General features: G+C 47.8%; 1 protein-coding gene across 4 annotated transcripts in view; it reads right to left on the bottom strand.

Moving 5' to 3' along the window:
* Window positions 1–3,726: 3,726 nt before the first annotated feature.
* Tent4a (terminal nucleotidyltransferase 4A) overlaps window positions 3,727–25,298 on the bottom strand; it is a 36,285-nt gene continuing 14,713 nt past the window's right edge. The window contains exons 2-13 of one of the 4 annotated variants that reach the window (NM_001169131.1): window positions 21,555–21,678; window positions 20,740–20,786; window positions 18,665–18,785; window positions 16,395–16,502; window positions 15,338–15,466; window positions 12,691–12,904; window positions 10,381–10,507; window positions 9,410–9,510; window positions 8,681–8,853; window positions 7,966–8,124; window positions 6,248–6,412; window positions 3,734–5,882 (exon numbers count right to left, since the gene is read on the bottom strand). In NM_001169131.1, the coding sequence (NP_001162602.1) occupies window positions 5,691–5,882; window positions 6,248–6,412; window positions 7,966–8,124; window positions 8,681–8,853; window positions 9,410–9,510; window positions 10,381–10,507; window positions 12,691–12,904; window positions 15,338–15,466; window positions 16,395–16,502; window positions 18,665–18,785; window positions 20,740–20,786; window positions 21,555–21,644 (1,626 nt within the window). In that variant the 5' untranslated portion in view covers window positions 21,645–21,678 and the 3' untranslated portion in view covers window positions 3,734–5,690. Of the gene's footprint in view, window positions 5,886–6,247; window positions 6,413–7,965; window positions 8,125–8,680; window positions 8,854–9,409; window positions 9,511–10,380; window positions 10,508–12,690; window positions 12,905–15,337; window positions 15,467–16,394; window positions 16,503–18,664; window positions 18,786–20,739; window positions 20,787–21,554; window positions 21,679–25,298 lie in introns of all 4 variants that reach the window. The other 3 variants (NM_198600.2, XM_030247220.1, XM_006517187.1) reach the window with 3 other exon arrangements.

Consider the following 25,298-nt stretch of genomic DNA (forward strand, 5'->3'; position numbering starts at 1 on the left):
TAGAGTCAGAGACACCTCGGGCAGAGTAGCTGGGTATAGCGCAGGGTGGTGCTATTTTTTTTTATTATTTCCCGACATACCCCAACCTATAACACCTCCTACAGGACCACCCATGAGCTTGTATTTCAGGTGCTTTTTATATACCTCCGTTAAAGTTGTGTTCAGTGGAGAGCCTGGAGCGCCAGGAATAGGTTTGTTCTGCATGTAAATGTTCCATCTGTGCCCATGAAAAGGGCTCCGGTGCCTCCTGGAACCCCAGAGCTACCCTGCCCTCCTCCTTTACCATGCCACCCATGCAGCTATGTTTTCAAGATGGCTGCACCTCCCAGCATTCAAATTCTGCTGAGAATCAAAGGGGGAGATCAAGGCGTGGTCTCCCAGAGGAGTTTCTACGTCAAAAGAAAACACCCAGTATGATGGAATGCGCCATTCCAGAAGATGGAAATGAGAGTGTACTGACTCTATCTCCAGCATTACCCAATCTGCCTTAGAAGCCACATACAGGAATAGCTACATGTGGAGAAAGAGAAAAAAATATCCTCAGGCCAACACCTTTCTTGGGTCTTGGGAATTATCAAGAGGATTCCCATGTGGAGCTACCAGCACGCAGGTGTGAGCTCCATAGGCCACACATTGAGAAAGGGCCTTTGTGGCAGACATGACTGACATTATTGTTAAAGTGAGTTCAATGTGGCTGGGCAAGTAGGCCACATACGGCTGTTCCATGAGCAGGCAATGGGTGCAAGGAGGTGGCACCATGAGGCAGAAGTCTGGATGACATACTTTGAAACAGTCCACCTTCTATCCAGAATGGATGCAAAGCAACATGAAATTAGGACTGCCGTCAACTCAGAAGGTACCTTGGGTGAGTACATCTATCTGCATAGCCATCCTTGGGTAGAAGGACATTGACTGTGCATTTCCACAAGCAAAATGGTACTCAACACAGTACAGAGCACCCAATGAAACTATTCACTTGGTATCCAGAATTATTCGCTTTCTATTTAAATCTGAGTCTTGCACTATAAACCTATGAAGTGACAAAAGAAAATGCTATCGGGCAACTGGCGGTGTCTCTTATGCCATCCTAAGTGACTCGTACACCAGTGCATCACAGTGGCGATGACTTTATCTTAAACTTTCCTTTACTCCAAATTCCCCAAGACCCTAAGAATCTTAAATATGAAAGAACACTAAGGTTCAATGAATGCAAGAGACAGCTATGCATTAAAATGGCTTCTTTCTGACCGGCTATTAAAAATCAGTTCCTCACGCAAATTAGACACTTTAAATTGACGGCTTATCTCCATGTAGGAATCCCTTCAGGTCTGACATGTTTATGTTGATCAGGGGCCACTCTGGGTCTGAAAGATCAGAGTTTTCTCTATATGTAACATTTTAGTTCATAGCTTAAGAAAATGGGTACAGGGGCTGGCAAGATGTCTCAGTGGTTAAGAGCACCGACTGCTCTTCTGAAGGTCCCGAGTTCAAATCCCAGCAACCACATGGTGGATCACAACCATCCGTAACAAAATCTGATGCCCTCTTTTGGAGTATTTGCGGACAGCTACAGTGTACTTACATACAATAAATAAATTAAAAAAAAAAAAGAAAAGAAAAGAAAATGGGTACAAAAGTCACGGAGTCAGGGAGAGGGGTGACTGACAAACAGGCACCTGGGTAGGCGGCCCCAATGGCAGCAGTTAGAACACTATTCTTCTAGAAACTCAGCCACTTTCTGTCTGCTCTGACTCCCCAACAGGTCCACAGATCTCCCTCTTGTCTTAGCTGGGGCTGTCTCCTGGTAGGGCTGTGCACCAGGGTGATGTCCCCATTGCCAACTGTACTTTGCCAACCAATAAGGACTATCCACACTGCTGGCTTCCTACACAGGCTGGCACTCACCAATTAGGCTAGGCTGGCCAGCCGGTGATCCTGCTGCCTTCAAAGTCCCCAGCTGATTTTGCATGATGCTAGAGATGGACTCAGGTCCTCATGATTGTAATGCAAGCCCTTTATGGGCCGCACCATCTCCCCAGACCTACAGGTTCCCTTTCTACGAGGATCTCAATATGGTGTGTGTGGATATGGACAGGTCTAGAGCAAGCAGGCATCCATGGTAACTAAGAACACTGAAGGGAAAAGCCAGCACCCGAGCGAGGTCTGCAGTGCTGTGCTGAGGATCCCAGGCAGTGACGGCTCTCAGTGATGGATGTAGGAGAAAAGGCTGGAGGAATGCAACCCGGTGAGGTGGTGTCTGAGACCCAAAGGGACAGTGGGAACACTCAGGAGTGGAAGCCTCTCAATGGCGAAAGAATGCAGTCAGGGGAGGCAACCAACGGAGGCTGACAAGTCGGGCGCTCAAGGCCACCCTGCAAGTTCCCTTGAGAGCAAGTGGCTGCAGGGCCCAGGAAGCAAGAGGAGGTATGCTTGAAGACCCATTGAGTCGGCAGCCTGTGGAACATCTGTACAGAAACTGTCCGGGTTATATGCTCAGAAGACAGCCCTAAGGGCTGGAGAGATGGCTCAGCAGGTAAGAGCACTGACTGCTCTTCTGAAGGTCTAGAGTTCAAATCCCAGCAACCACATGGTGGCTCACAACCACCCTTAACAAGATCTGATGCCCTCTTCTGGTGCATCTGAAGACAGCTACAGTGTACTTATTTATAATAATAAATCAATCTTTGGGCCGGAACGAGCAGGGACTGAGCAAGTGTGGCCAACTGGAGCACGTAGAGGTCCTAAATTCAATTCCCAACAACCAGATGAAGGCTCACAACCATCTGTACAGTTACAGTGTACTCATACACATAAATAAATCAGAAAGAAAGGGAGGGAGGGAGGGAGGAAGGAAGGAAGGAAGGAAGGAAGGAAGGAAGGAAGGAAGGAAGGAAGGAAGGAAGGAAGGAAGGAAGACAGGCCCAAGCCAGAAGTGTTCACAGACTCAGGCCTGTGGCTCCGTTTCCATCTGCCCTGAATCCTGAGAGGCAGTGTCAGCACAGCATCAGGTCTGCTTCTCAGCTTTATGACTGAGCAGCAGCTCAGAGTTCTAGCTTATCCATAAGGCCTCTCCCTACTTGAGCCAACTGAATTATGAGGTACGGGTTCACTTCTGCACACGCTGCTTGAACACACACCCGGGGCTTGACAACTTGTAGGTAAACTGTCAAGAATAAAAACAATGCTCTTTCTCCAAGACAGCCAACAGTCTGCACTGCATGGTCAGCCTCACACTCCTGAGGTCAGAACAAATACAAGCCTCTACACACTTGCTTCCAAGAAAAACAGCCTACTATGGGTTTCCTGACCTTGCTTGGAATTCACTGAGGCTTCTATGGTCATGAACCGGTCCTTCGCTAAGAGTGACCCAGGCAATGGAGCAGAGACTATTGTGTTGGCATGGATAGTGTTTGATTCACAAGACACGTATAAGACACGATATCCCACCACACACACACTGACTGGGCTGTCACTTAGCAGCCGATGTCCTGTCACTTACAGGCTGAAAGTGCCGCATACTTGGGAGCTTTACGTGTGACAGCCACTGGAATACCTAAGTACAGAACACAGCACAATACAGTGTGCAATCCTCCTGCTATACTCACAGTGGCACTACCCCACGTTGTGGCAAAATGACCCATCACCACCCTGGCTACAGGGTTGACCTTGGGCTTGGATAAAACCCCAGCAAGCAGCTAATGCAGAAACTACCCCACCCTTCAGAGGAAAAGTATCTAGCATCTAAAGTTTATTAAAGATCAAAGAATAGAAAAACTTTACATAAAAATATGTTAATTTTAGTGTCCACATTGTTGTCCGCACAGAAAATTTAAACATGGTATCATTTTGTAAACTGTAGCATATGGCCACAGTGGTCGCCAGGCCAATTCATCTGGTTCACCATGACGGAGACGGACACATACCTGTGCCTGTGGATGACAGAACTTTAAAACGCACATCTGCGGGTCACTCGAACGGCCCCACGGTGGCTCCTTAATGCAGATACAGTCAATATTGCTAATGTGTAAATTAGTACAGGCTATGGACCAGTGTTCATAAATATTCTTTAGCAACAGGCTTCACAATTTAAATAATTTTAAATATTCTGGATGACTCCAATCCTCATGAGCTGCAGACCCATGTGCTCCTCTGCTCTGGAATGCCTCCCAGAGTCAACAGCCTCACCACGGCAGCAGGAGGCAGACCCAGACACACAGAGCTTGTCCTTGGCGAGGTGTCCAATGTCACTCAGACATCCATTCAGAATTTCCACTGCTGCATGTCAATCAGGTGGCACAGCACTCGGCTTGACACTCTGTACTGGTGGACAAGAAGCAACCTGCCTGTGGTGTGCAGCAGGTCCAGACCCCCGTTTTAGAAGCAGAAGTCAGAGGGCCTACAACTGCAAGCACTCCAGGACAACCGTGGTGCTTGAGAATCAGGGTCAGGCAATGGATGGATTCTTGTTCAAAAAAAGTAACAAAGACAGTGGTTGTGGCAGAATACACTTGCATAGTATACCTGTATGCTTCTGACGCCAGGCACCAGCCGCTCCTGGGCCCACACTGGGGCTGTGCTCTCCTGTGATACATTAAAATACCCCCATGTGCCTGGACAACGGAGGTCCTTTTCAGATATTTGCTCTTAACAGAACGAGTGCATACCTATGCAGATTCCTCAATGGAATCAACAAAATCCCTTTCTCCACATTCCTAAATCTGGGTGCCATTGTCTGTAACGATACTCACCAGGCCCGTGACTCTAGACCACGTCACTTAATGACCGAAGCACGCCCAGAGTCACGATTCTTTACGATTTATACGACGTGACAACCTCTTCTCCTCTTAGAGGTTCTTACTTCTGGCACTTTAAATGCTGGATTTGGTGTCTAGTTTTTAAAAACCCAAACCAAAATGTCAGAACTCGTGGTCAGAGAGGACAAAGGCCCAAGGCCGACAGCCAGGCTGCCAGGTACACACTGGCCTCACAGAACTATCAAGTTGACTTGGCTCCTTCACTGCATCTGACCAAAAGAAAAGACATAAAAACAAAGCCCACAGGCCCCTCCCTCCTCACGGTGTTCATGTCAGGATGCTATCAGATAACCAGCCAACACGAGGAACCCAACTTAGAAAATGCAAATTGGGAAAGGATTTAAGCGTGTTTTAAAAAAAATTCCCTCCTCCCTTAAATATAACTTATGTGAAAATATGAAATTAAATAAAAAATATCTGAGTTATTGCACAAATCATAAGTTTTCAATATTTACATAGAAAAACAGTCCCAAATTTTCAAACAAGACATGAGGGCAGTAAAACAGCAGCCTGCCCACTCCGTCAGAAGACACGGAGCAGGGCTTGGCGTCTCTGCCTGTGACAGACACGATGAGAACCCCAAATGGCCACCTAGCTGACCCGGCTGCACAGCCGCACATCCAGTCCCTGACACTCCTAGGCCGCCCTGCTGGGCACAGATGAAGACTTCTAGGCAGGCAGACGCACATCCACATGTAGTAAGGCTTCACAGATGAGCACAAGGAGCTGTTCTGTAAGATGGATGCGGCCACCACACAAACATGCAGAGTGACCAGTGCTGGGCTGCGCTTGGCAGACAGCGGTGGAGGTGCTGGATGCTGGTCTCGGCTCCCCTGTGGTGCCCGAGCGAGGCCTTTGGGCAGTCAGTCAGGACCATTATCTGCTGAGACTCACGGGCAGGCTGTCCCTTGTGTGTGCGTGCTTTTTTCTCCTCCAGCCGGTGCGGTTGTACTGATGATGTCCTCGGTTGCCTACAGGAGGCCTCACAGCTCCACTGCCCACAGAGCTGTAGCCGCCACCCTGAGTGTGGTTGTGGGAGCCTTTCATGGACAGTTTCATGCCATTGTGCTGCTGGAGAGAGAGAAAGCAGGGCTGGAGTGCAGCACACAGACCATGAGGTGAAAAGACACAATGTACAACAGGAACCCATAGCCACATAATCCCTGCTGCGGCGTGCAGTAAGCTGAGGGAACCCTTCCCTCTGAACAGACTATGGCTCCACTCAGAGCCTACAGGCTTTTAATCTGCTCTGCCTCTTCATGGGTGTGAGAAGGTCCCTGCAGGGTCAGAGTCAACAAACCCGGGCCCATGGGGGCTCACAGAGACTGAACCACCAACCAGAGAGCATGCAGGGGAATTCAGTTCCAAGGGGTGCAGGGCCCCGAGTGAGCAAGCGGCTGCAGTAAAGTAGCCCAGCAGCAGACGACACTTACCTTGTGATACAGATGAGGACTAGACAGTGGGTTGGGGGATGCCGAGGGAATGGCTGGGGAAGTTACACTGTGAACAGCCTTCAAAGATGTGGTTCCGTCGACACCAGCCTGTCTGCAAGGAACAGGGGCGACTCCGAGGGTTGGTGGAGGGATAGTAACCCTGGTCTAGAAGGAAAAGAGAAACATGAGCTTCCCACAAGTGAAACTTCACACCAAGTGAAAGCAGTGTGGGGCTGGCTGTGCGAATCCACTCACACACATGCCCACGGAGCACAGCTTCTGTTGTGACCTAAGGACACTGTGGCCTTGGAATTACAATCATCTCATCTTCTCAAATAGCAATTACAATACCAAGTTATAACAGTCACTAGGTCATAAAATCTAACATTCTCCAAAGATCAAACCAAATTCAAAACAATTAGAGCCACCAAAACAGCAACTGTCACTTTAGTCCCTAGAATGAGCCCCAAAGTGAACAACCCTCAGACCCCAGAGGAACAGAGGAACACAAGAAGAGTCAAAGAGGGCGGCTCTTTCTGGCCACCGCATTATCTGTCCCACCCAAAGCAAAAGAAAGCTGGTAAGTGCCACTCTCAGCCTGACACTGCAGGTATCGCTGCTTTACCCAGCACTTGCAGAGAGACTTGCTACAGTAGGAGCTAACCTTTGACAGCAGAGCTCCATAGGGGGATAGCAGCTGCTGGGAGAGGCAGCAGCCTGGCTACCTCTGTAGAAAGCACATGGTGGAGAATCGGATGCCAGCACTCTGCTCCAGGCCATTACAGCAAACTTTGGTTTCAAGCTCAGCCTGACTCACACTCACACAGGATAATCATACAACTGTGACAACCAACTGGGATCCACACCTATACTTTCTTAGACACCACAGGTCCAAAACACCTCCGGCAGGAAACTGAAGCTGGCCCTGCATCGGGCTCTCCAAGACACTGTCCTGGCGAGTGACAAAGAGGCCTCCAGAGTGGAAGGGTGGGCAGTGTCCTTTCCGGAAGCTGACAGTCAAGTTGAAGTGGGGTAGAATTTAATAGCTTCAACAACTGCCTTGGAAAGTTCCTCGCGTGCACTCGTTGAGGTCTGTAGTCTGGGCTACACTGGGGGAAGGGTGTCCAACGCTCACCAACATCAGAGTCACATGCTTTCGTAGAGCTCAGCTTCAAAGCAGCTGTGTGGGAATGGATCTCAGCAGGGCCAAAGGACTCCAGGAAAGCCATCTACATGCTTCTGTTCTGTTTCCCACTCAACTCCCACGTCAAATGCTGCTTCTCCTTCCCAGTTAATAATGCACTGAGTTTGTACAAACCCAACACAATACTGAATTTCTATACTTTTCTTTTGATTCACTTTATATAAAATTTAAAAAGAGAAGTCCCGAGTACTGACTGACTAACAGAGAGTCTAAGCCCATGCTGACACTGAGTTTCTGGAGAGAGAGAGCAAGTGTCTACGCAGCCAGCAGTGCGTGCCCTGGACACTACTGCATGCAAAGCGGCACTGAGAGAGCACCTGTCAGAGGCATCCAGTGCTCCAGAACAACATCAGACTCCAGGTCAGAGACTGCGTTACACAACAGGCTGAGTAACAACTGCAGCCACCAAAGCACGATGACTGCCGGGAGACAGCACTAGACCCAGTCGTCCACAAGAACGCTGATCTAGGGTCCTGCTTGGCCCGGATGCCGTCCCCGGGGAGGAAGCCTGTACCTGGTTGTTTGTTGTCATGATCAACGTTCTGGAAGCAGCAGGCTGGGGTTTGCTGCTGGGCATTGGCAAGGCTGTGGGCAGGCTGGCCATCAGGGTAGTGGGTGCTTGCAGGCTGAACTGATAAACACTGGGTGTGGTGCAGGGCGGTGTGTCGGAGTCCTAGAGCGCAGCACAGAGACAAGGAGAGTCATAAGCACAGCGCAGCTGAAGTGTGAGCCAGGCGCCTTTAAGGAGGAAGCTAGGAAAGGCCATTACAGCAAACCTATCCTTCCTCAGTCACTGCAGCACGAGAAAGACTAGGCTGCAGAAAATGCAGATGAGGCACATGGACCTAACCGGTAAATCTCTAAACCATTTCTCAAAAAAAACCACTCAAAGTCCAAAGTTTGGCTGAGTGCTATTGATGGGTCATCGGAGCAACACAGCCAGGGGTTCTTAAAGCCTATGTCAAAGAACACCCAACAAAGACAGACACGACACCACACACACACACCCCAACCTCCCACCCACACGTACCTCACATATACTCCATAGATATCCACACAAATACATCTCACACACACACATACATCTCTCACACACACACACATCCTCACACCCCAGCAAGGGACTGAGATGGAGGAGGAATAGGTCTTGAACTCCCTGCTACAGATAACAAGGACAGTGGCCACCCCACCCCATGAGAAGGACGAGTCAAGAGCAAAAGCCCACTCACAATGTCACTTCCAGAAAGTGAGGACACAGAAGAAGCAGAAGAGCCTGAAGACAGCAGCTGGGGACTGGACAGGGACAGAGTCAGGCGCTGGGTGTAAGGGGAGCTGGGCTCCCGGCTCTGCATCTGCTCCCCATTGCACGTGGTAATTCTCTCCTTTATCTTAATCCTGTTGTCTGGGGCAGGAAAGCAAAGTCCAGGTTAGTGATTAGTACAATGTGCTCGAAGCACAAGGCTGCTGAACTCTGAATGTTAACAAACCAAACCTTGTATCTGAGTTAATCTAATTTTAAATGTGAATCAAACTAGTCACCAGAAAACACTATAATTTGTCCAGTGCTGTGTAAGTCTTAACCTGTAGCTGTCATAAACTATAAACATAAAACAAATATGTCCAATGTCAATGTAGAATGTAGAATTCTGAAACAAATACATACTGGATTTCTAAGATTTGGAACAAAACCTATCTGCATCTCAGTGATTTCTTGCCACTGTGTTGGAGTATACCTTCGTTTAATCAAATGCAACATTAGCAACCACTTCCATCTGCTCCTTCCCTTCGTTTACTGCAGCTACGACTGTATTTCTATAGGGTCCAGAGCTTACAGAACGGATAGCCTATCAGAAAAAGTAGAAAAGGAACTACTTTCACAGCTTGGCCAACCCTACAAGAGGGCAGAGATGCTTCTGTGCTATGGTGAGAGGCCACGCCTCACACTGTCAGTCTCTCACCAAGGTCTGGAGACGGGAGGATTCTGCTACCCCACTTTTCTTTGATCCACCTCCGGTAGTCGATCACTTCCTGGGTGACTTTGATGATTCTTCCTAAAGTACTGCAGAGAACAGGGTTGGACATAAGCACTAGGTGTCAGATGTGAGGCTCATTAAAGACAGGAGAGAGCATGAGGTCTGACATGTTTACATTCATAGTACCATGAGATCACGGTACAGATAAAGGTAGGTTCACTATGTAGAAGTCCTTAACCAAGATCTGTCTACAAATGATGGCTTCAATCCAGTTTAAGCGGTAGCCATGAAGTCCTGACACTTTGTTTCCACTGCACAGGTGTGGAGAGATACCCAGGCGCCCATTACAGGCTAGGGGCTGGCCTGCAACACTGTGTGTGGACAATCATGGAAAGCCAGGCCCATTCCTAACAGTTTCCTGAGGCAGCCAGCTCTGGAACAGACATTCACACACTGCTGACAGCAGTCTGTTCAGCCCATTTCTCCCCTTCCACTCTTGTCTCCTCCTGCTCCCCATGTGCACATACTATAGCAGCTAAGCTGAACTGGAAATAAATATGCCTGACAACCACTAAAGGAGACACTGTAGACTATCCTCAACTGTAAAGTGAAGGACGGCTAAACAGCTGTAGAGGCAGAGCAGTGTGTTCAGATCTGAACCCACTCACAACCTAAGCAAGCACACCTGACAGCTGCTGGACAGGCACCAACCGAGGTTTTCAAAGTCAGGAATCTGCTCTAATACAGAATGTCCCAAGTACAATACCACCCCACTAAGAAATGCTGTCCTAGGCCACGGGCTACCCAAAAGCCATCTTGTTGCCCCCAAAAAAGCTTTCCTCAAGGTCCACTCAAGTATGACAGTGTATCCATCCATGCCACAGAAGCACATGAAAAAGTACACCTGCTACTCTACAGGAAAGAGGAGCCTAGAACCCAGGCACAAGACCCATTACCTTTCAGAATCCCTGTTGGGGTAAGACCTGGCGAGCGGTGACACAGCGTGGCTGAGCACAATGTAAGCGTAGTCAAACACCTGCTTCACCTGCATGGCCCCATAGGAACTCCGTCCAACATCATTTCCTGCAACACAAAGGCACCTGTCTCTCATACAAGGTACTGTGAATAGGGGCTCACCACCAAATGCCTCCCAACTACAGCAGCTCAAGCAACAGGCATGTAAACACAGACCCGAGCGAGCTGCTGCAAGTGCATGGTATATAATTGCACACAGGTTCAGTGCTTCAGACTCTGTGACCAGTCTATTCCTAACAATGGAAAGGGGGCAGCCACAAGTGTCTGACAGTTCACAGAGTCTGCTAAGACCCCAGGTAGCAGAAAAGGGAAAAAGAAAAAAAAAGGGAAGCCCACACCACAAGGAAATCCAGAATATCCAACACACCAACCAGCAGTGTGGACTTGGCATGATCAATGTCATGATAAGCCCTGAGTGGCACACAGTGTAACGGGGTCGCTCACACTGAACAGAGTATCAGAACTGGAAGGAAGCCCTTTAAGGGAAGAATGCTGTATTACAAACTCACAGAGCAAAGCAAATGAAGCTACCACTAGCATCAAGAGGAACTGTAACTCCTACATAGATTCACTGCTCAGTCATCTCAAGTATGGGATTTTAGGGAGGATATGGGAATTTCATCTTCCTAGACACAGCTACAGTCCAGGAGTAATGCAGGCACACTGAAATAGAACCTGAAGACATGGGACACTCAAGTAGATGACACACTGTCAGGACGTTTCCACGAAAACCCCACCTCCCCATTTATGGGATCCGTTAGCCACTTGAAGACAGCTCACTAGAATTGTCTATTTTCCTTTCAAAAGATTTTTAAAGAAATTAGTCTCACCCTAGAACGAACAGTTTAAAAATAATCATTAAATTTGAGGACAGTAGGGGGAAGAAAATATCCATGGGAGGAGATACGGAGACAAAGTATAGAGCAGAAACTGAAAGAAAGGCCATCCAGAGACTGTCCCACCTGGGGATCTATCCCAAATACAGACAACAAACCCAGACACTATTGTGGATGCCAACAAGTGTTTGCTGACTGGAGCCTGATATAGCTGTCTCCTGAGAGGCTCTGCCAGAACCTGACAAATACAGAAGTGAATGCTCACAGCCAACCACTGCACAGAGTCCCCAATGGAGAAGCTAGAGAATGGACTGAAGGAGCTGAAGAGGTTTGCAGCCCCATAGAAGGAATAATAATATCAACCAACCAGAACCCCCCAGAGCTCCCAGGGACTAAACCACCAACCAGCTAGTACACATGGAGGGACCCATGGCTCCAGCCACATATGTAGCAGAGGATGGCCTTGTAGGACATCAATGAGAGGAGAGGCCTCTTGGTCTTGTGAAGGCTCGAAGGCCCAGTATAGGGGAATAACAGGACAGGGAAGTGGGAGTGGGTGGGTTGGTGAGCAGGGGGAAGTGGGGATGAGGATAGGGGGTTTTCGGAGGGGAAACCAGGAAAGGGGATAACATTTGAAATGTAAATAAAGAAAATATTTAATAAAAACATTATTTAAAAAAATGAGGATAGTAAATAAATAAGGAATAGGAGCAGAATAATAAGCGACTGAATACAAATGAAAGCACAAGCTGGGATCTGAGAGTCATGTGGACAAGGCTCCCCTAGCACAGAACACCAACGTGGCCAGCTCAGGAGACCATGGCTGCAGCGCAGCGCACAGTTCCACGAAAGAAGAACAAAGCCAAGGCGTTTGCAGCCTCCCGTCGTCCTGTTGTCACAGCCTGCCCTGATCCCATCATGCACTTAGCCTATCACCCAAGACAGGCTCAACAGGCATATGCAGAGTTGAAGAGCAAGCACCAGGAAGGACTATAACTAAATAAGAATGTGCAGCAGTTATCAGATTGGCAAGGACTTAAAGACCAAGTGTTACCACGGTGGGTGAGATAAGCACCCTTACACGTGCCAATGGAGTGGGGCTTGGAGTCCTAGCTCAGCCACCACATACTGCAAGAGCAACATTTGCAGTGACATAGGAAAGCCAGGAGAATCACCTGCAGGAGTCCCCATTCTTCACTTCCTGGCCCATGCTTCCTTCCTGAAGTGAATGTTTCCTGTGAGGATTCCCTGATTAGCCTTTCCTAGTTATGATATTTCCAGAATGTAAACATTTTAAAGTGCAGTAAACTCGTTAGAAACCTGAAAGTGTTCCCACTGAGTTCTGCTGGTAGAGATAAGCCAGCACTGTGCTTCCAGCCAGAGGGGCAAGCTCACCAGGCAGTAAGGGGTCCTCAATGCACAGCATCGATGGTCGGTACCCACTGGTCATGGCTTTCATGATCTCTTCTTTGGCGATATAGGCACCTCCTTCTTTTATTCTAATACCAGTTTTTAAGTAATTAAAATTTCTTCCATAAAGTTCAAAAAATTCTACAAGAAGCATTCCCAGGTTTTCATCAGCTCTCCGGGCATCGATTCTTGGATGTAACTGTAAAAGCAAGAGAGCCACCAGCATATGAATTCAAGCTACACTCCAACAACACTCACCTAGCAGCTCTCCAGGAACCCACTGAGGGGTCCCCACTCGATAGCACCTGAGAAAACACAAGACAATGGACAGCCTCTGTTGGTGGGAGGCTTGAAAGAAAGAACACATCTCAACATCCATTCAGACCACGACATCCAAGCACACACATCTAGTTACCCTCATGCTGCAATGGTAAGTTTTCCACATTGTCATCTGGATGGTGGCTGCATGGTTCACATCAATGTCATCATCCTGACATGCTACCAGGAGGGAGCAGGATGAGACTGAACAGTATCACAATCATTGGACCAGGATGTGAGTGGACAGAGCTAACTCTGCCTGGGAACTCACTTCCAGCTTTCACACATCACTGTCAGGCTATTTCACCTGCACACTTTGTTCTAGCAAGCCACAGCCTCTCTGTGACGCTTGCCCACGGTCCCTGATAACTAACTCCCAGGTGCCAGCAACTTTATAGACCTGAGCTGCCCACTACAGAATGAGTGTGGGCATGCCAGTTACTCTCAGCATCCAAGAGTAGCGTGTGGCTCATCGCTTCCATGGTCACACAGAGAACTTGTCCTTTGCACAATTCTAGATGGTGACGGTCAAGCCTCCCTAGTGTCCAAGTCCTGGTAGCACAGGGCTGAAGCATGAATGTGGCCTTCCAGGAATAATCCCTCATAATGTCAGAGTTCTTCCCTCCTCTACATAACAGGGCAGTCCTCTTGCCAAGCCTTTATGTCCTTGCTTTTGAGCCAAATCAAATACTCAAGGCAGCCCAGTACAGGGCCTGGCCTTCTTCCCTCAGGCAGCAGCAGTGAGATAAGCAGAATGCTACACCAGGTCCAGCCTCAGGTGGGTGGTCTCCAACACAGGCACAGAAGGAGGGCTATCCCATCTATATAGCTCTGTGAGGTCTGACAGCCAGAAGGATCCTAGTAACAGCACACCAGGAAGCCTTGGGAAACCCCACTCAAGGTAACGTCACCTGTCCTGACAAGATATCCAAACACATTACCTCAAATCAGGGGTACTCAAGATATAAACAGAGGCCATGTCGCTAACAGTAATGTCACCCACTGTGATGGCTCAGCACTGTAAGCCTCTCCGCTGTCACACCTGGGGACTAATGCTTCAGGGGCAACACGTCTGCATCAAAGCTCACCACAGTCCGAGCTACAGTCTGACTTGCAGGCTAGCAGTGTCATTGGGAATAACAAACCCTCAGCAAGCACTCACAAAGGAGAACCAGTGATATACGTGGGGAAAGAGACTTGGGCAGCCATGGGGACATACGTACACTCTCAGTGATATACGTGGGGACATGTATACACTCTCAGTGATATACATGGGGACATACATACACTCTCAGTGATATACATGGGGACATACACTCTCAGTGATATACATGGGGACATACATACACTCTCAGTGATATACATGGGGACATACATACACTCTCAGTGATATACATGGGGACATACATACACTCTCAGTGATATACATGGGGACATACATACACTCTCAGTGATATACATGGGGACATACACTCAGGTGACTAACACACACAGGCAAATGTTTTCTCAAGCCAATAGAAATGCAATAAAACTTTAACACAGGTGCTATTTTGTATATGAGTTAGCAGGTGTAAGAGCTCACATCTATAATCTCAGTGCTCAGGAGCCTAAGACAGAAGACTTGCTACTAGTTCAAGGCCAGCCTGGGCTACAAAGTGAATTCCAGGTCAGTATGTAAGAGGTTCTGGCTCAACATCACCAACCAACCAACCAGCAAGGAGAGGAGCGCCTTGCTTGGGAGGCCAGCTGCTGACAGGGCAGCTCCTAGTGCTCTACTCGCAAAGCAGAGATGACACCGAATTTAAGACCAATAATCACAGAGGGCTTGCCAGGCAGAGTGGCTCACATGTGCAGTCTCAGTGCCAGGGAAACTGAGTCAAGAGGACTGCCATGGGTCCAAAGCCAGGCTGGGCTGCACATGAGTTCTAGGTCATCCAGGACTAGAGTGACTTTATCTCAAAAACACAAAAGGAAATGTCTCCATCTCATCCCCATGTTGGTAACTACCCTTTACTCTCAGGGTATTTGGGAGTAATTTACAGATAAGCGCCAGTGGAAAAGGCTTTTTATGATTTATATAGGAATAAACCAATTCTTGCTCTCCTGCTCCAAACTGACAATCCACAGTTCTCAGTATAGTAAAAGTTGGAGCTTCCTGAAGCACAGGCAGGCATCACCCAGGGTCTGAAACCTACACCCACAGAATCAACCTACAGGACGGGGGCTGACCAAGAAAGCATTGTGAGGAGAAGCAGAAAAGGGCGCCTCCTCAGCCCAGTGAGGGTGAGGAGAGCACAGTGCGGAGGCCGCTCACCTGCAGAAAGCTGATGGCCATTAGGATGAGGCTGTAGGAGCTGATCCCGCCTGTGAAGACCTCATTCAGGTCCCTCTGCAGCAGGAACTGTTTCAGCACTAAAATCAAGTATGGCAGTAGCGAGTACTTCTGAAACCCAAGAAGAGGCATACAGGTCAGCTGATATTTTTTTTGTTATTGTTTTAATTATGCCTGCATGTACACCTGCAGGCCAGAAGAGGGCACTAGATCTCATTATAGATAGCTATAAGCTACTGGGCGGTTGCTGGGAATTGAATTGAAAAAACTCTTAAAACCTCTGAGCTCTCTCTCCAGCCCCGTAGCTGATGTACTTTTGAAGGGACTCTAGACAAGCTTCCTGGGAGAAAAAGAACTCCTCACCCATTCTCCTGCTCCCTCCCCCCAAAAACTCTTGACTCCAATTTTAGGCTTAAGGATTCACACTAGCTGAGGGTACTGCCCCCACACCCCCAGGCCCAAGCCATGACCCCATCAGTGGGACACAAGAATCCCAGCACTCAGTAAGCAGGTGGCTCAGCCCTGAACAGAACTAGGGAAAGCAGGGACAGAGAGCGAGGGAAGTGGGCAAATGCTCCTGCAGATCAATGACAGACAAGGGGAACTGACAGAGGAAAGAGACCACAGGCTTGGCTGTGTGGCCTGAGTGCCAACACTCAAAGCTCCAGAAAGCAGCAGCTCAGGCACCAGCCACTCTCACATTCACAAGCACTGAGGCCTCTAAACTAAGCCAACCTAGACGGAGTCTGGCAAGTGAGAAAGTAGGTTGGGAGAGTAGCACAAAGCCGGGAGCAGGAGCGAGGCTGTGCACTAACACAGAACATTTCCCCAGAGTGCTCTAAAAGAAGCAGTCACTCAAAGCCAATCAGAAAGCAACTACACACTTCCTGAGTGCCCCCACAGACCCCATGACAGAACCTGGAAATTGCACTGTCTGTATTGCTACCCATGACCCATCCTAAGGTTTTTAACATTCATGAGAAAAATGAGTAACAAGGTCTCACACCTCTGTCCTACTGGGCACCTGAGACAACAGTACCTTCATGTAATTCTTGATGAACTCTGCCGCCCGCACGCCAGTCTCCATGTTAAAGCTGATGTCGACTTTAACTTCAGTCTCCTGATCTGTGAGCTTTATGATGGGCACCTATGAGGATGTAGTTGACAAACTGCTGTGACATCTACATCTCCAGACAGTCACTCACCGTTCTCTCTTCACAAAAGGGAATTGGTGGTCAAGGATGTCAGTTTTAAAGAGAAGGGCTCTGTCAGGAGTTAAAATCAGTGGTCATGAAGCTCCACACAACGTCCATGACCTGTCTTCTCCTAGCAGGACTCCCACTCTACCATCTCCTACAGGCCAACTCTGAAGTGGGACAGCAAGAGGGGAATGGGAGCCTGAGAGAGGACTCAGGTGAGAGGCCTGACCTGCACATGCACCCTACAAAGTCACACTACACACCCAAGGGTGAGAGCACCACAGCTGCTCTGTTAGACCAGACACTGAGAAATACACAGCAGCACAAAGCCCTTGCACTTCAAGATCCAGATCCATGGTTATCATCACAGGACGAGCAGGAGGGAGAGGAAGAGAAGAAGAGAAGAGAAGAGAAGAGAAGAGAAGAGAAGAGAAGAGAAGAGAAGAGAAGAGAAGAGAAGAGAAGAGAAGAGAAGAGAAGAGAAGAGAAGAGAAGAGAAGAGAAGAGAAGAGAAGAGAAGAGAAGAGAAGAGAAGAGAAGAGAAGAGAAGAGAAGAGAAGAGAAGAGAAGAGAAGAGAAGAGAAGAGAAGAGAAGAGAAGAGAAGAGCGCACACACACACACACACACACACACACACACACACACACACACACACACACACACACACACACACACACCAGCCAGGATGGGATGCCTTCAAGTAATTGAGGTATATATTTTTCAACATGCTGGAGCAGGGAGTCTGGGAGGACTAAGCAGTTATACCCAACAATCCTCAAATGCTCTGTCTGGATCTTGAAAAGTTCAACAACTCAGGAACCTCAGGCCACCCATAAGCTCTCCTACATCTGAATACCACCACCAACAGCAAGTCCCCATTGCCTCCACATTGTCAAAGGGCCTCACTTCACTAACTGTGCAAGACTGAGTGGTCAGAGTGCCTAAGACAGCTGGATTTCTCCCTGGATGAAGAATTAAAGACAAAAAGAACAACCATGGCACAGATGGGGCCACAGCAGGACCCCAGACCACAGCAGGACCTTCCCTGGATCACAGCAGGACCTTCCCTGGATCACAACAGGACCCTGGACCACAGCAGGACCCTGGTCATAGCAAGGTGTCACCTCTGCCCACTGTGTTTAAAGGAGCTCAAAGCCTTTCCCTTGCTATTCATTGTGGGTGTTTCCTCATGTGCCTGCCGGTGAGTTGGAGGACTGACTGAGTACAACATGGCCTTCTGCATCTTACCCAAGGTTCATGACTAAGCAGAGTTCCGGTGAATAAAATAAAAGGCAGTATGGTAGCCAGGCCTGGAGGGACAACCACTGGGAAGGGACAGTCTAGACACTTTGTGAAGATCCAATCCACAGTGGGCATGCTTCCATCTAAACACTCACCCACCCCAGGCAAAAGTACCAACAAAGCTTGCAGCCACTGGATTGAAACTCACACTTTCCCCAAAAACCCTACAGACGAGGTAACACACCAACTCAAAACTGAAACACCAGTCCATGGCAGCAGAGCTGGTGTCTGGTGCATACCAGGGCCACAGACTGAGATCATAAGCTGTCTAACATAAACCATTTCAATGAATCGTCCCAGGAACTTCTTAGAAGCAATCTTATCTTTCAGTTTCCCCTGAGACAGTGCCTTTCCTAAGAAGACACAGGGCTGAGCAACAAAGGGAACTCCAGGTTTTCCTCCTTCAGCGTAAGTTAGTGTGCGGTCTTACACACACACACACACACACACACACACACACACACACACACACACACCACTGCCACACAGATCTCTAAGCTGCAAACCAGGACAACAGCAGGTGGAGTGCTAGTTCCTCCGTAGTGATCCTCTGCCTTGCTTTACTCTACAGACACAGACAGACACAAGTCTTTTAAGGCCAAGAGTGAAAATCTAAGATCTCACAATGAGAACAAATCCACTTATCACCAAACAGGTTCTCAGCTGGTAAATCATGAAGATGGTCACTGGTATGGTTATACCACAAGAGGACAATCAAAATATAACCAGTAACCACTGTAAGAAAACCAGAGGACACTGACCCCATGTGGGGACTTCAGGTGAAGGTATCTGTCCCCCAATACTCACTGTAGCTTTGTCAAGAACTTTGATGGAGCACGGCTCAGCCACGTTGTGCTTCCGGAGGGCTTGTTCCAACAACTGTAATGGAGGGCGTTCCCACTTTCCAAAGACAACCAGGTCTATGTCACTGGACAGAAGAGAAACTGTGTCAGTCACAACAAACCTCACCAGGTGGCCTCCCATGGGAAGGCCAGCACCACAGCATGTTGCCTCTTATCAACAAGGTCCCCTAAGTACCTAAGCCATGAGCCCTGAATGCAGCTCTTGAGTCATCTAAGTATATAAAGCCAGAGTGAAAAGGGCCTCAGAGTCCCAGGAACCAACAGGTGACAGGATAAACTGTTTTCAGCAGTCTATTCTATCGTCACTGGCTCTTGCTTCAAGGTCTGGAGATCCCTGAAGACTTTTAATCTACTTGGCTTCCAGAGCCTTTGCCCATGTCAGTTCCTAAGTCCTGACATCACAGCCAAATGCTATACTAGCAGGCTAGTTCCAAATGCTAACCAGCATGTACAACAAAAACCACCTATACATTATATATATGACAATATGAACCCAGAAGACAATTTTAGGATGTAAATCTGACACTTCTACATAAAGAGCTTCATAAAATACTGTTCTAACAGAAGTGTGCTTGAAGGTTCGCTAACATTTTCTATTCACTATCAAAACCCCAAAGACTCCCACTGAAATGTGGCCCCCCCAACCAACAGGTCAGGCCTTTCTCCTTCCTGAGGTGAGTAGGCTCTGGGGCAATGTTTTCTAAATGGATCAAGACCTCTGCTACGGGGTGAGTTAGACCCAGATAAGCCTCTGAATCTTAAGACTTCTCGGTCCCCAGAACTGAGAGCTAACGAAGCTTCTACAGTTTACAGTTCAGCCAACCCGGGGTCCTGTTCTATGGCAGCAGGAGACCAAGGCAGTTCCCATCCATTTTCTGTCTGACACCCAACATTTCTGTGCTTAAGAAATTAAATGCTGAACTGAACTCGTCCTTGACTGACAGATATCAGAGGTAGTAAAAGTAGTATTGGGAAGGTTTGTACCTTCCTAATTTTCTAAGTATCTATTATAATTTGATGGGCTGTGTTATATATATATAAATGATTCTTTGGTTTGAATTAGTTTCTAGTGGGAATGAAAGGCAAGGATGAAGCCATGGCCATTGGAGGCCACTGGTCTCCTTCGCTGGATGGACCAAACCCAGAAAAAGATCCCTCTGTGTTGATTAAGACTGCCATTCGTTGTTGTAAGGCTCTGACAGGCATTGATCTAAGTGTATGCACACAGTGGTTAGTACCAATTCATTTCTCGATTAGGAATGGTCTTCTAATAGTTTATGTAGCTGTTCTTGTCAATCAGCCTTTCCCCTTTCCTTATTTTATCAACACTGGTCATGCAGGAAATCTCAAAGGAAAAAAATCCCCATTTGTAGCAAAAGTTTGTTTGGTGCCAAAATGTTTGGGGGAAGGGGCTTTAAGAACTAATCAAAATACACTGAAGTTTTAAATGTTTCATTATGTTGTACTTTGGAAATTGGATGTATGTTGAAAATACTTTTCATTTCATGTATAGCTGGAGTCGTCCAGAGAGAACTTCATTTCATTATAATTCCTGTGTTATAAAGTGATGTAGTTGCTGATTATTTTTGTTCAGCCATATTTTCTCTTGAGGCTTATTTGTCCTGTGTATTTTAGTGTTTTTCTTACAATTTAATTAAGAATATTCTTTTTTTAGCACATGAAATCTGAACAGCTTTCCAGCTTCTTCAGGTATTCTATAAAATATGGGTAGCTCTGTAAACAAATCAAAAAAATCTTTGTGGAAATATATTCTTTTAACCAATAAACTATTATCCAAATATACCCCCCCCCAAAAAAAAAGAAAGAAATTAAATGCAAGAAGAAAAATGCCAAGCAAGCAATCTCCTGCCTTAATACTAAACTAATAAATGCAACTTTCTGCCTATTTCCCCTGTGTTCCACAATCCTTCCCCTTAGCTGGCTATTCAAGCCTTAGAAGCAAAGACACTGCCACTCCATAAGCCAACACCCAAGTGTGCCGTCAGCCTTGACACTCACCTTGTTGGAAGATAGAGGCCTGTACTAAAGCTGCCAAATATCTGCACCTGAAAGAGAAGTCCCAGAGTTCAAGCCAGCAGACCCCCACCATGCCTTGAAAAACACGAGGACAAACAAAACCAGCTTGGACATTAGGGGAAGAAGCAGATGAAATGGTGCAACAAACTAGAAAACTCTTTGTACATTTATTTACATCAAAATCCAGGCCAGGCGGTTAGCTCCCTGGTCAGCTGACATACCACAGGCTGCCTGCACCAAGGACTACAAATAGGCAAGTACCTCATTTCCACAGACACACACTCATTCATGTGAGTGCTACACCAGGAACACTTGTATTCTGTTATGTTTTAAGACAGAGTTTCCCTACGTAGCCCACTTGAGCCTCAAACTTCCAGCCTTTGCTGCCTGAGGGCTGGGATGAAAGGCATGTGCCACCATGCTCTGCTGCCACTTGCAATTTCTAATGACGCAAACATGTTCCATGCTGTGAACTGCAGTGACTGCAAGTGTGGGTGGAGCAGGAGGGAGATTTCTAACCTTAACGCAATTTTTAAACAAGAATGAAAGAGGAGGGGAATGAAGGACCATAAGAATATAAATATTCCTATTTATGGGTTTCACAGGCTAACCAGAGGCTGGACTACACCAGGGCTAGACGCAGTAGAGGGGAGAGTGCTCGTCTAAGCCGTTCCCTCCCAGGCGATGCTCCCGGGACTAGGCCTGGGGAGCTGCTCTACTGTGGGAATAGGAAGCGTGGGCACATGTGGATAAAGCTGACACAACCTCATGGACTGGTACGTGAACAAGATACTCACATCAGCTGTGGGCCAGAGGTCTTTCACCACAGTTTCGATCCGTTTCACCACCTCCCTTCTCATGGCTGCTTCTTCAGGACAAGGGGACATGAAGTTATAAAAGTCGATTATCTCCTCATGAAGTCTGTGGAAAAAAGAGAAAAAGGAAGCTGGGCGTGGTGGCGCATGCCTTTAATCCCAGCACTTGGAAGGCAGAGGCAGGCGGATTTCTGAGTTTGAGGCCTGCCTGGTCTACAAAGTGAGTTCCAGGACAGCCAGGGCTATACAGAGAAACCCTGTCTCAAAAAACCAAAAAAAGAAAAGAAGAAGAAGAAGAAAGAAGAAGAAAGAAGAAGAAGAAGGAAGAAGAGGAGGAGGAGGAGGAGGAGGAGGAGGAGGAGGAGGAGGAGGAGGAGGAGGAGGAGGAGAAGAAGAAGAAGAAGAAGAAGAAGAAGAAGAAGAAGAAGAAGAAGAAGAAGAAGAAGAAGAAGAAGGAGAGTTACAATTAAACAGAATTCTACCTTTTGCTATAGTTCAAATTATATTGGAGCCACTCAGAACCCAGCTTCTGGGACTGGAGTGATGTCTCTGTTATTAGAAGTACTTGCTCCTCTGGGGTCTTCCAGAGGACCCAGGTTCAATTCCCAGCAGCCATAATGTGGCTCAAAAGCCTTTGTAAGACTAGTTCTAAAGGATCTAATGCCCTCTTCTGGATTCTGAAGGCATAGCACACACATTACACTGATATATACCAAATATTCATACACATAAAATGAAAATTTAAGTCCAGCTTATTTATTAGTATCTACTGTAAGTGTATGGGAGTTTTGCCTGCACGTATGTCTGCATACCATTTGCACACAGAGTGCCCTCAGAGGCCATAAGAGGGTATCAGATCCCTTGGAACCAGTTATGCACAGTAGAGAGGTCCCTCCCACGTGAGTACTGGGAACCAACCCCAAGTCCTCTGAAAGCACACGCAGTGCTCTTAATTGCTGAGGGTCTTTCCAGCCCACCCTACCCTCCCTGTTTCTTTTCTGTGAACATATATAATGAAATAAAATCTCACAGGATGGTATAGTTCCACAGATGAATTCTTGTCAGTCCCAAGCATTAATGTATTTATAACTAACCTTTAAAGATGCATTCAAAACAATGCCAGTCGGAAAGCTACACTCACGACAGACATTTTTCAATGAACTGCAGTGCAGCACAGTACCCAGCCAAAGGTTCAAGCCCTAGCCAAGACATCCTGAGTCACACAGGCAGCTCACTGCATACCTCATGATAGGTAACACACAGCCTGAGACAGGAAAGACATACAAATCCACAGGAGGTCCTGCTGGCTGTCCACTAGGTCCAGAGGGGAGGAGCTCAAGATGAGAACAGCAGAGTTTAAAGCCTCAGAGCAGCAGGTTTCAAAGACAAAAAGAAAAATTAAATAACTGGCCCGGTCACAACAGAACACTGAGGCTAGCTTACAAAAATCTCATGCATAGCTCAAACTAGCCACACTCAAACATCCTGTAGACAGAGAGGTCCAATAGCCAAAACATGACTCAAGGTCTTCACTTGCAAAGCAGTACATATGGCCAAGCTTTCAAGCTCTATCTGAAATACCAACAGCATGAGACAGTCTCACACACACACACACACACACACACACACACACACACACACACACACACACACACACCCGCTCCTCGGGTCTCATGCTGGGCTTCCTCACTCAGGTGCACTTTACCCTTAGGGCCTTCCCTGATACTCCAGAGAAGAAAGCTGGAAAGGGTCCTCTGATCCACAGCAAAACCCCTGCCATCAGTAAAGCACAGTGTGCAATCATACTGATCACTCACTTGGGGCCAAGAAGGAAGTGGCTGGCATTCCTCCAGGAGTAAGGCCATGGCCTGTAAGTGCCCAGAGTAAGAAGTGGTGCGCAGTCAAACACAGGTGTCCTAAATCCAGTGCTGTGCTGTGGTCCTATCAGCAAGGCACGCATCGTTCTGAAGTCATTACAAACGGGATATAAATATTACAAACTGATCTGGGGGGAAAAATCAGGAAAGAATGTGCTTTGTGTTCTCAGAACAGGACACTGCACAGGAATTGCCTTTAAGCCTTTGAGATGAGGGGGTTAGAAAAAAAGCCAAGCCTCCTATTGGCCCTCCCCAAAAAGCAGGGTCACCACCAAACTGTAGTCAGCAAAGACAGGCAGCTTGATGATTGACAATAGCTGTTAGCAGCCATGGGAAGAGGTAGCAGAGCACCACCTCCTGTCTGGGCACACGCAAAAGCCTGTGGGAGTCAAAAATTACTCTGCTGCTGTCCACTAGGCCTGCTGTTAGCACTAAAAGCCACACCTGTGCAGGTAAGGTACCTGCCAGGTAAGGGACAATGCTGAGAAACCTCTTGCTTCAGGTGGCCTGGAAGCCTGGAGGGAGCCCTACTCCTATACTTTCCTAGATCCTGGAGCCTCCAATAGGGGCAGATGAAGGAAGCAGGCAAAGAGGGTGCTAGAGGCCTGCATGCTCACTGTGTCAGAGCTACTCTTTCATACCCTGGGGCCTATAAGTCTCCAACTGCAGGAGGAGTGTGGCAGTCCATGTCTATAACCCAGCACTTGGGAGGTGGAGGCATGAGAATGGGGAGTTGGTGCCAGCCTGGACCACAAGAGACCATCTCAGAACACCAGAGGAAAATACGACAGATTTTCTCCTATTTTTTGTATATTCCATCAGTTTCTGTCTTTAATGCCCAAGTCAGGGACATGGAGCTTGGATCTCTGGGCTAGTCTTAAGAATAAAGGATCCCAGCTATTAAGCCAAACCAACTCTCTCCATACCAAATCTAGCTACCAAGGAAAGAGATGGTCATCCTGCGAGAATGGTTTTCACTTCCGAAGTGCTGTCCCAGGTAATCCAAGCAAATCCAAGCTGGCTAGTGCAGCCCCGACCTTAGGTTCCTGGTTCCTATTCCTTCCAGTTCCTACCTGGGCAAAGCTGGCTCCTTCTCTACTCCCAAGATCGCAGACCTTCAGGCTTGGGATCCCCACTCGAAACAAGCACAAGCTGTAAACTGTTGGAAGGTGCTGTTTTCAACCTCAGCCAGCAACTGCACTGCATCAGCACAAGGAAACAGAGCAGAAACAGAGCAGAAACAGAGCCTTGGCCTGCAGCAAGCATGACGGAGGCACAAGAACCACACAACAACAGGCAGAGAAACACCCAAATGTGACATTAGGCTTCATGACGCACCTTTATCCAAAGAAAAAGAGGTCTGGTGCTAGAGACATGGTTCAGGAGTTCAGAGGACCCAGGTTCTGCTCCTAGCACCCACATGGAGGCTCCTAACCATTTGTACTCCAATTCCAGGAGACCCAACATATTTTTCCAACCTCCCCAGAGCACCAGGATCTCAGCTGGTGCACAGACACAAGCAGGCAAAACACTCATATACATAAACTAAAAAGGGGGGAGAGGGGGAGAGGGAGGACGCGCACAAGTGAGAACGCACGCACAGGAAGAACCAGTGGCCCTCCCTGGGTGTTGCCACAGCATGTAATTCACCAACTGTGAGCTGCTAGCACGTGGCTTCTCTGCTGCCCACAGACCTAGGGCTCTGTAACTGTTACCCTCACCCCCTTTACCCGCAGAGCTGCCCATTCATCCCATCAGTTCCCACTTCTACTGGAAAGTGATGCTAGGACCTGCATTGACTTCAGGCACTGATTTCCCTTTCCAGACTGTTGATCAAAACTCTGAAACC

The sequence above is a fragment of the Mus musculus genome, chromosome 13, assembly GCF_000001635.26.
Source record: "Mus musculus strain C57BL/6J chromosome 13, GRCm38.p6 C57BL/6J".
NCBI lineage: Eukaryota > Metazoa > Chordata > Mammalia > Rodentia > Muridae > Mus > Mus musculus.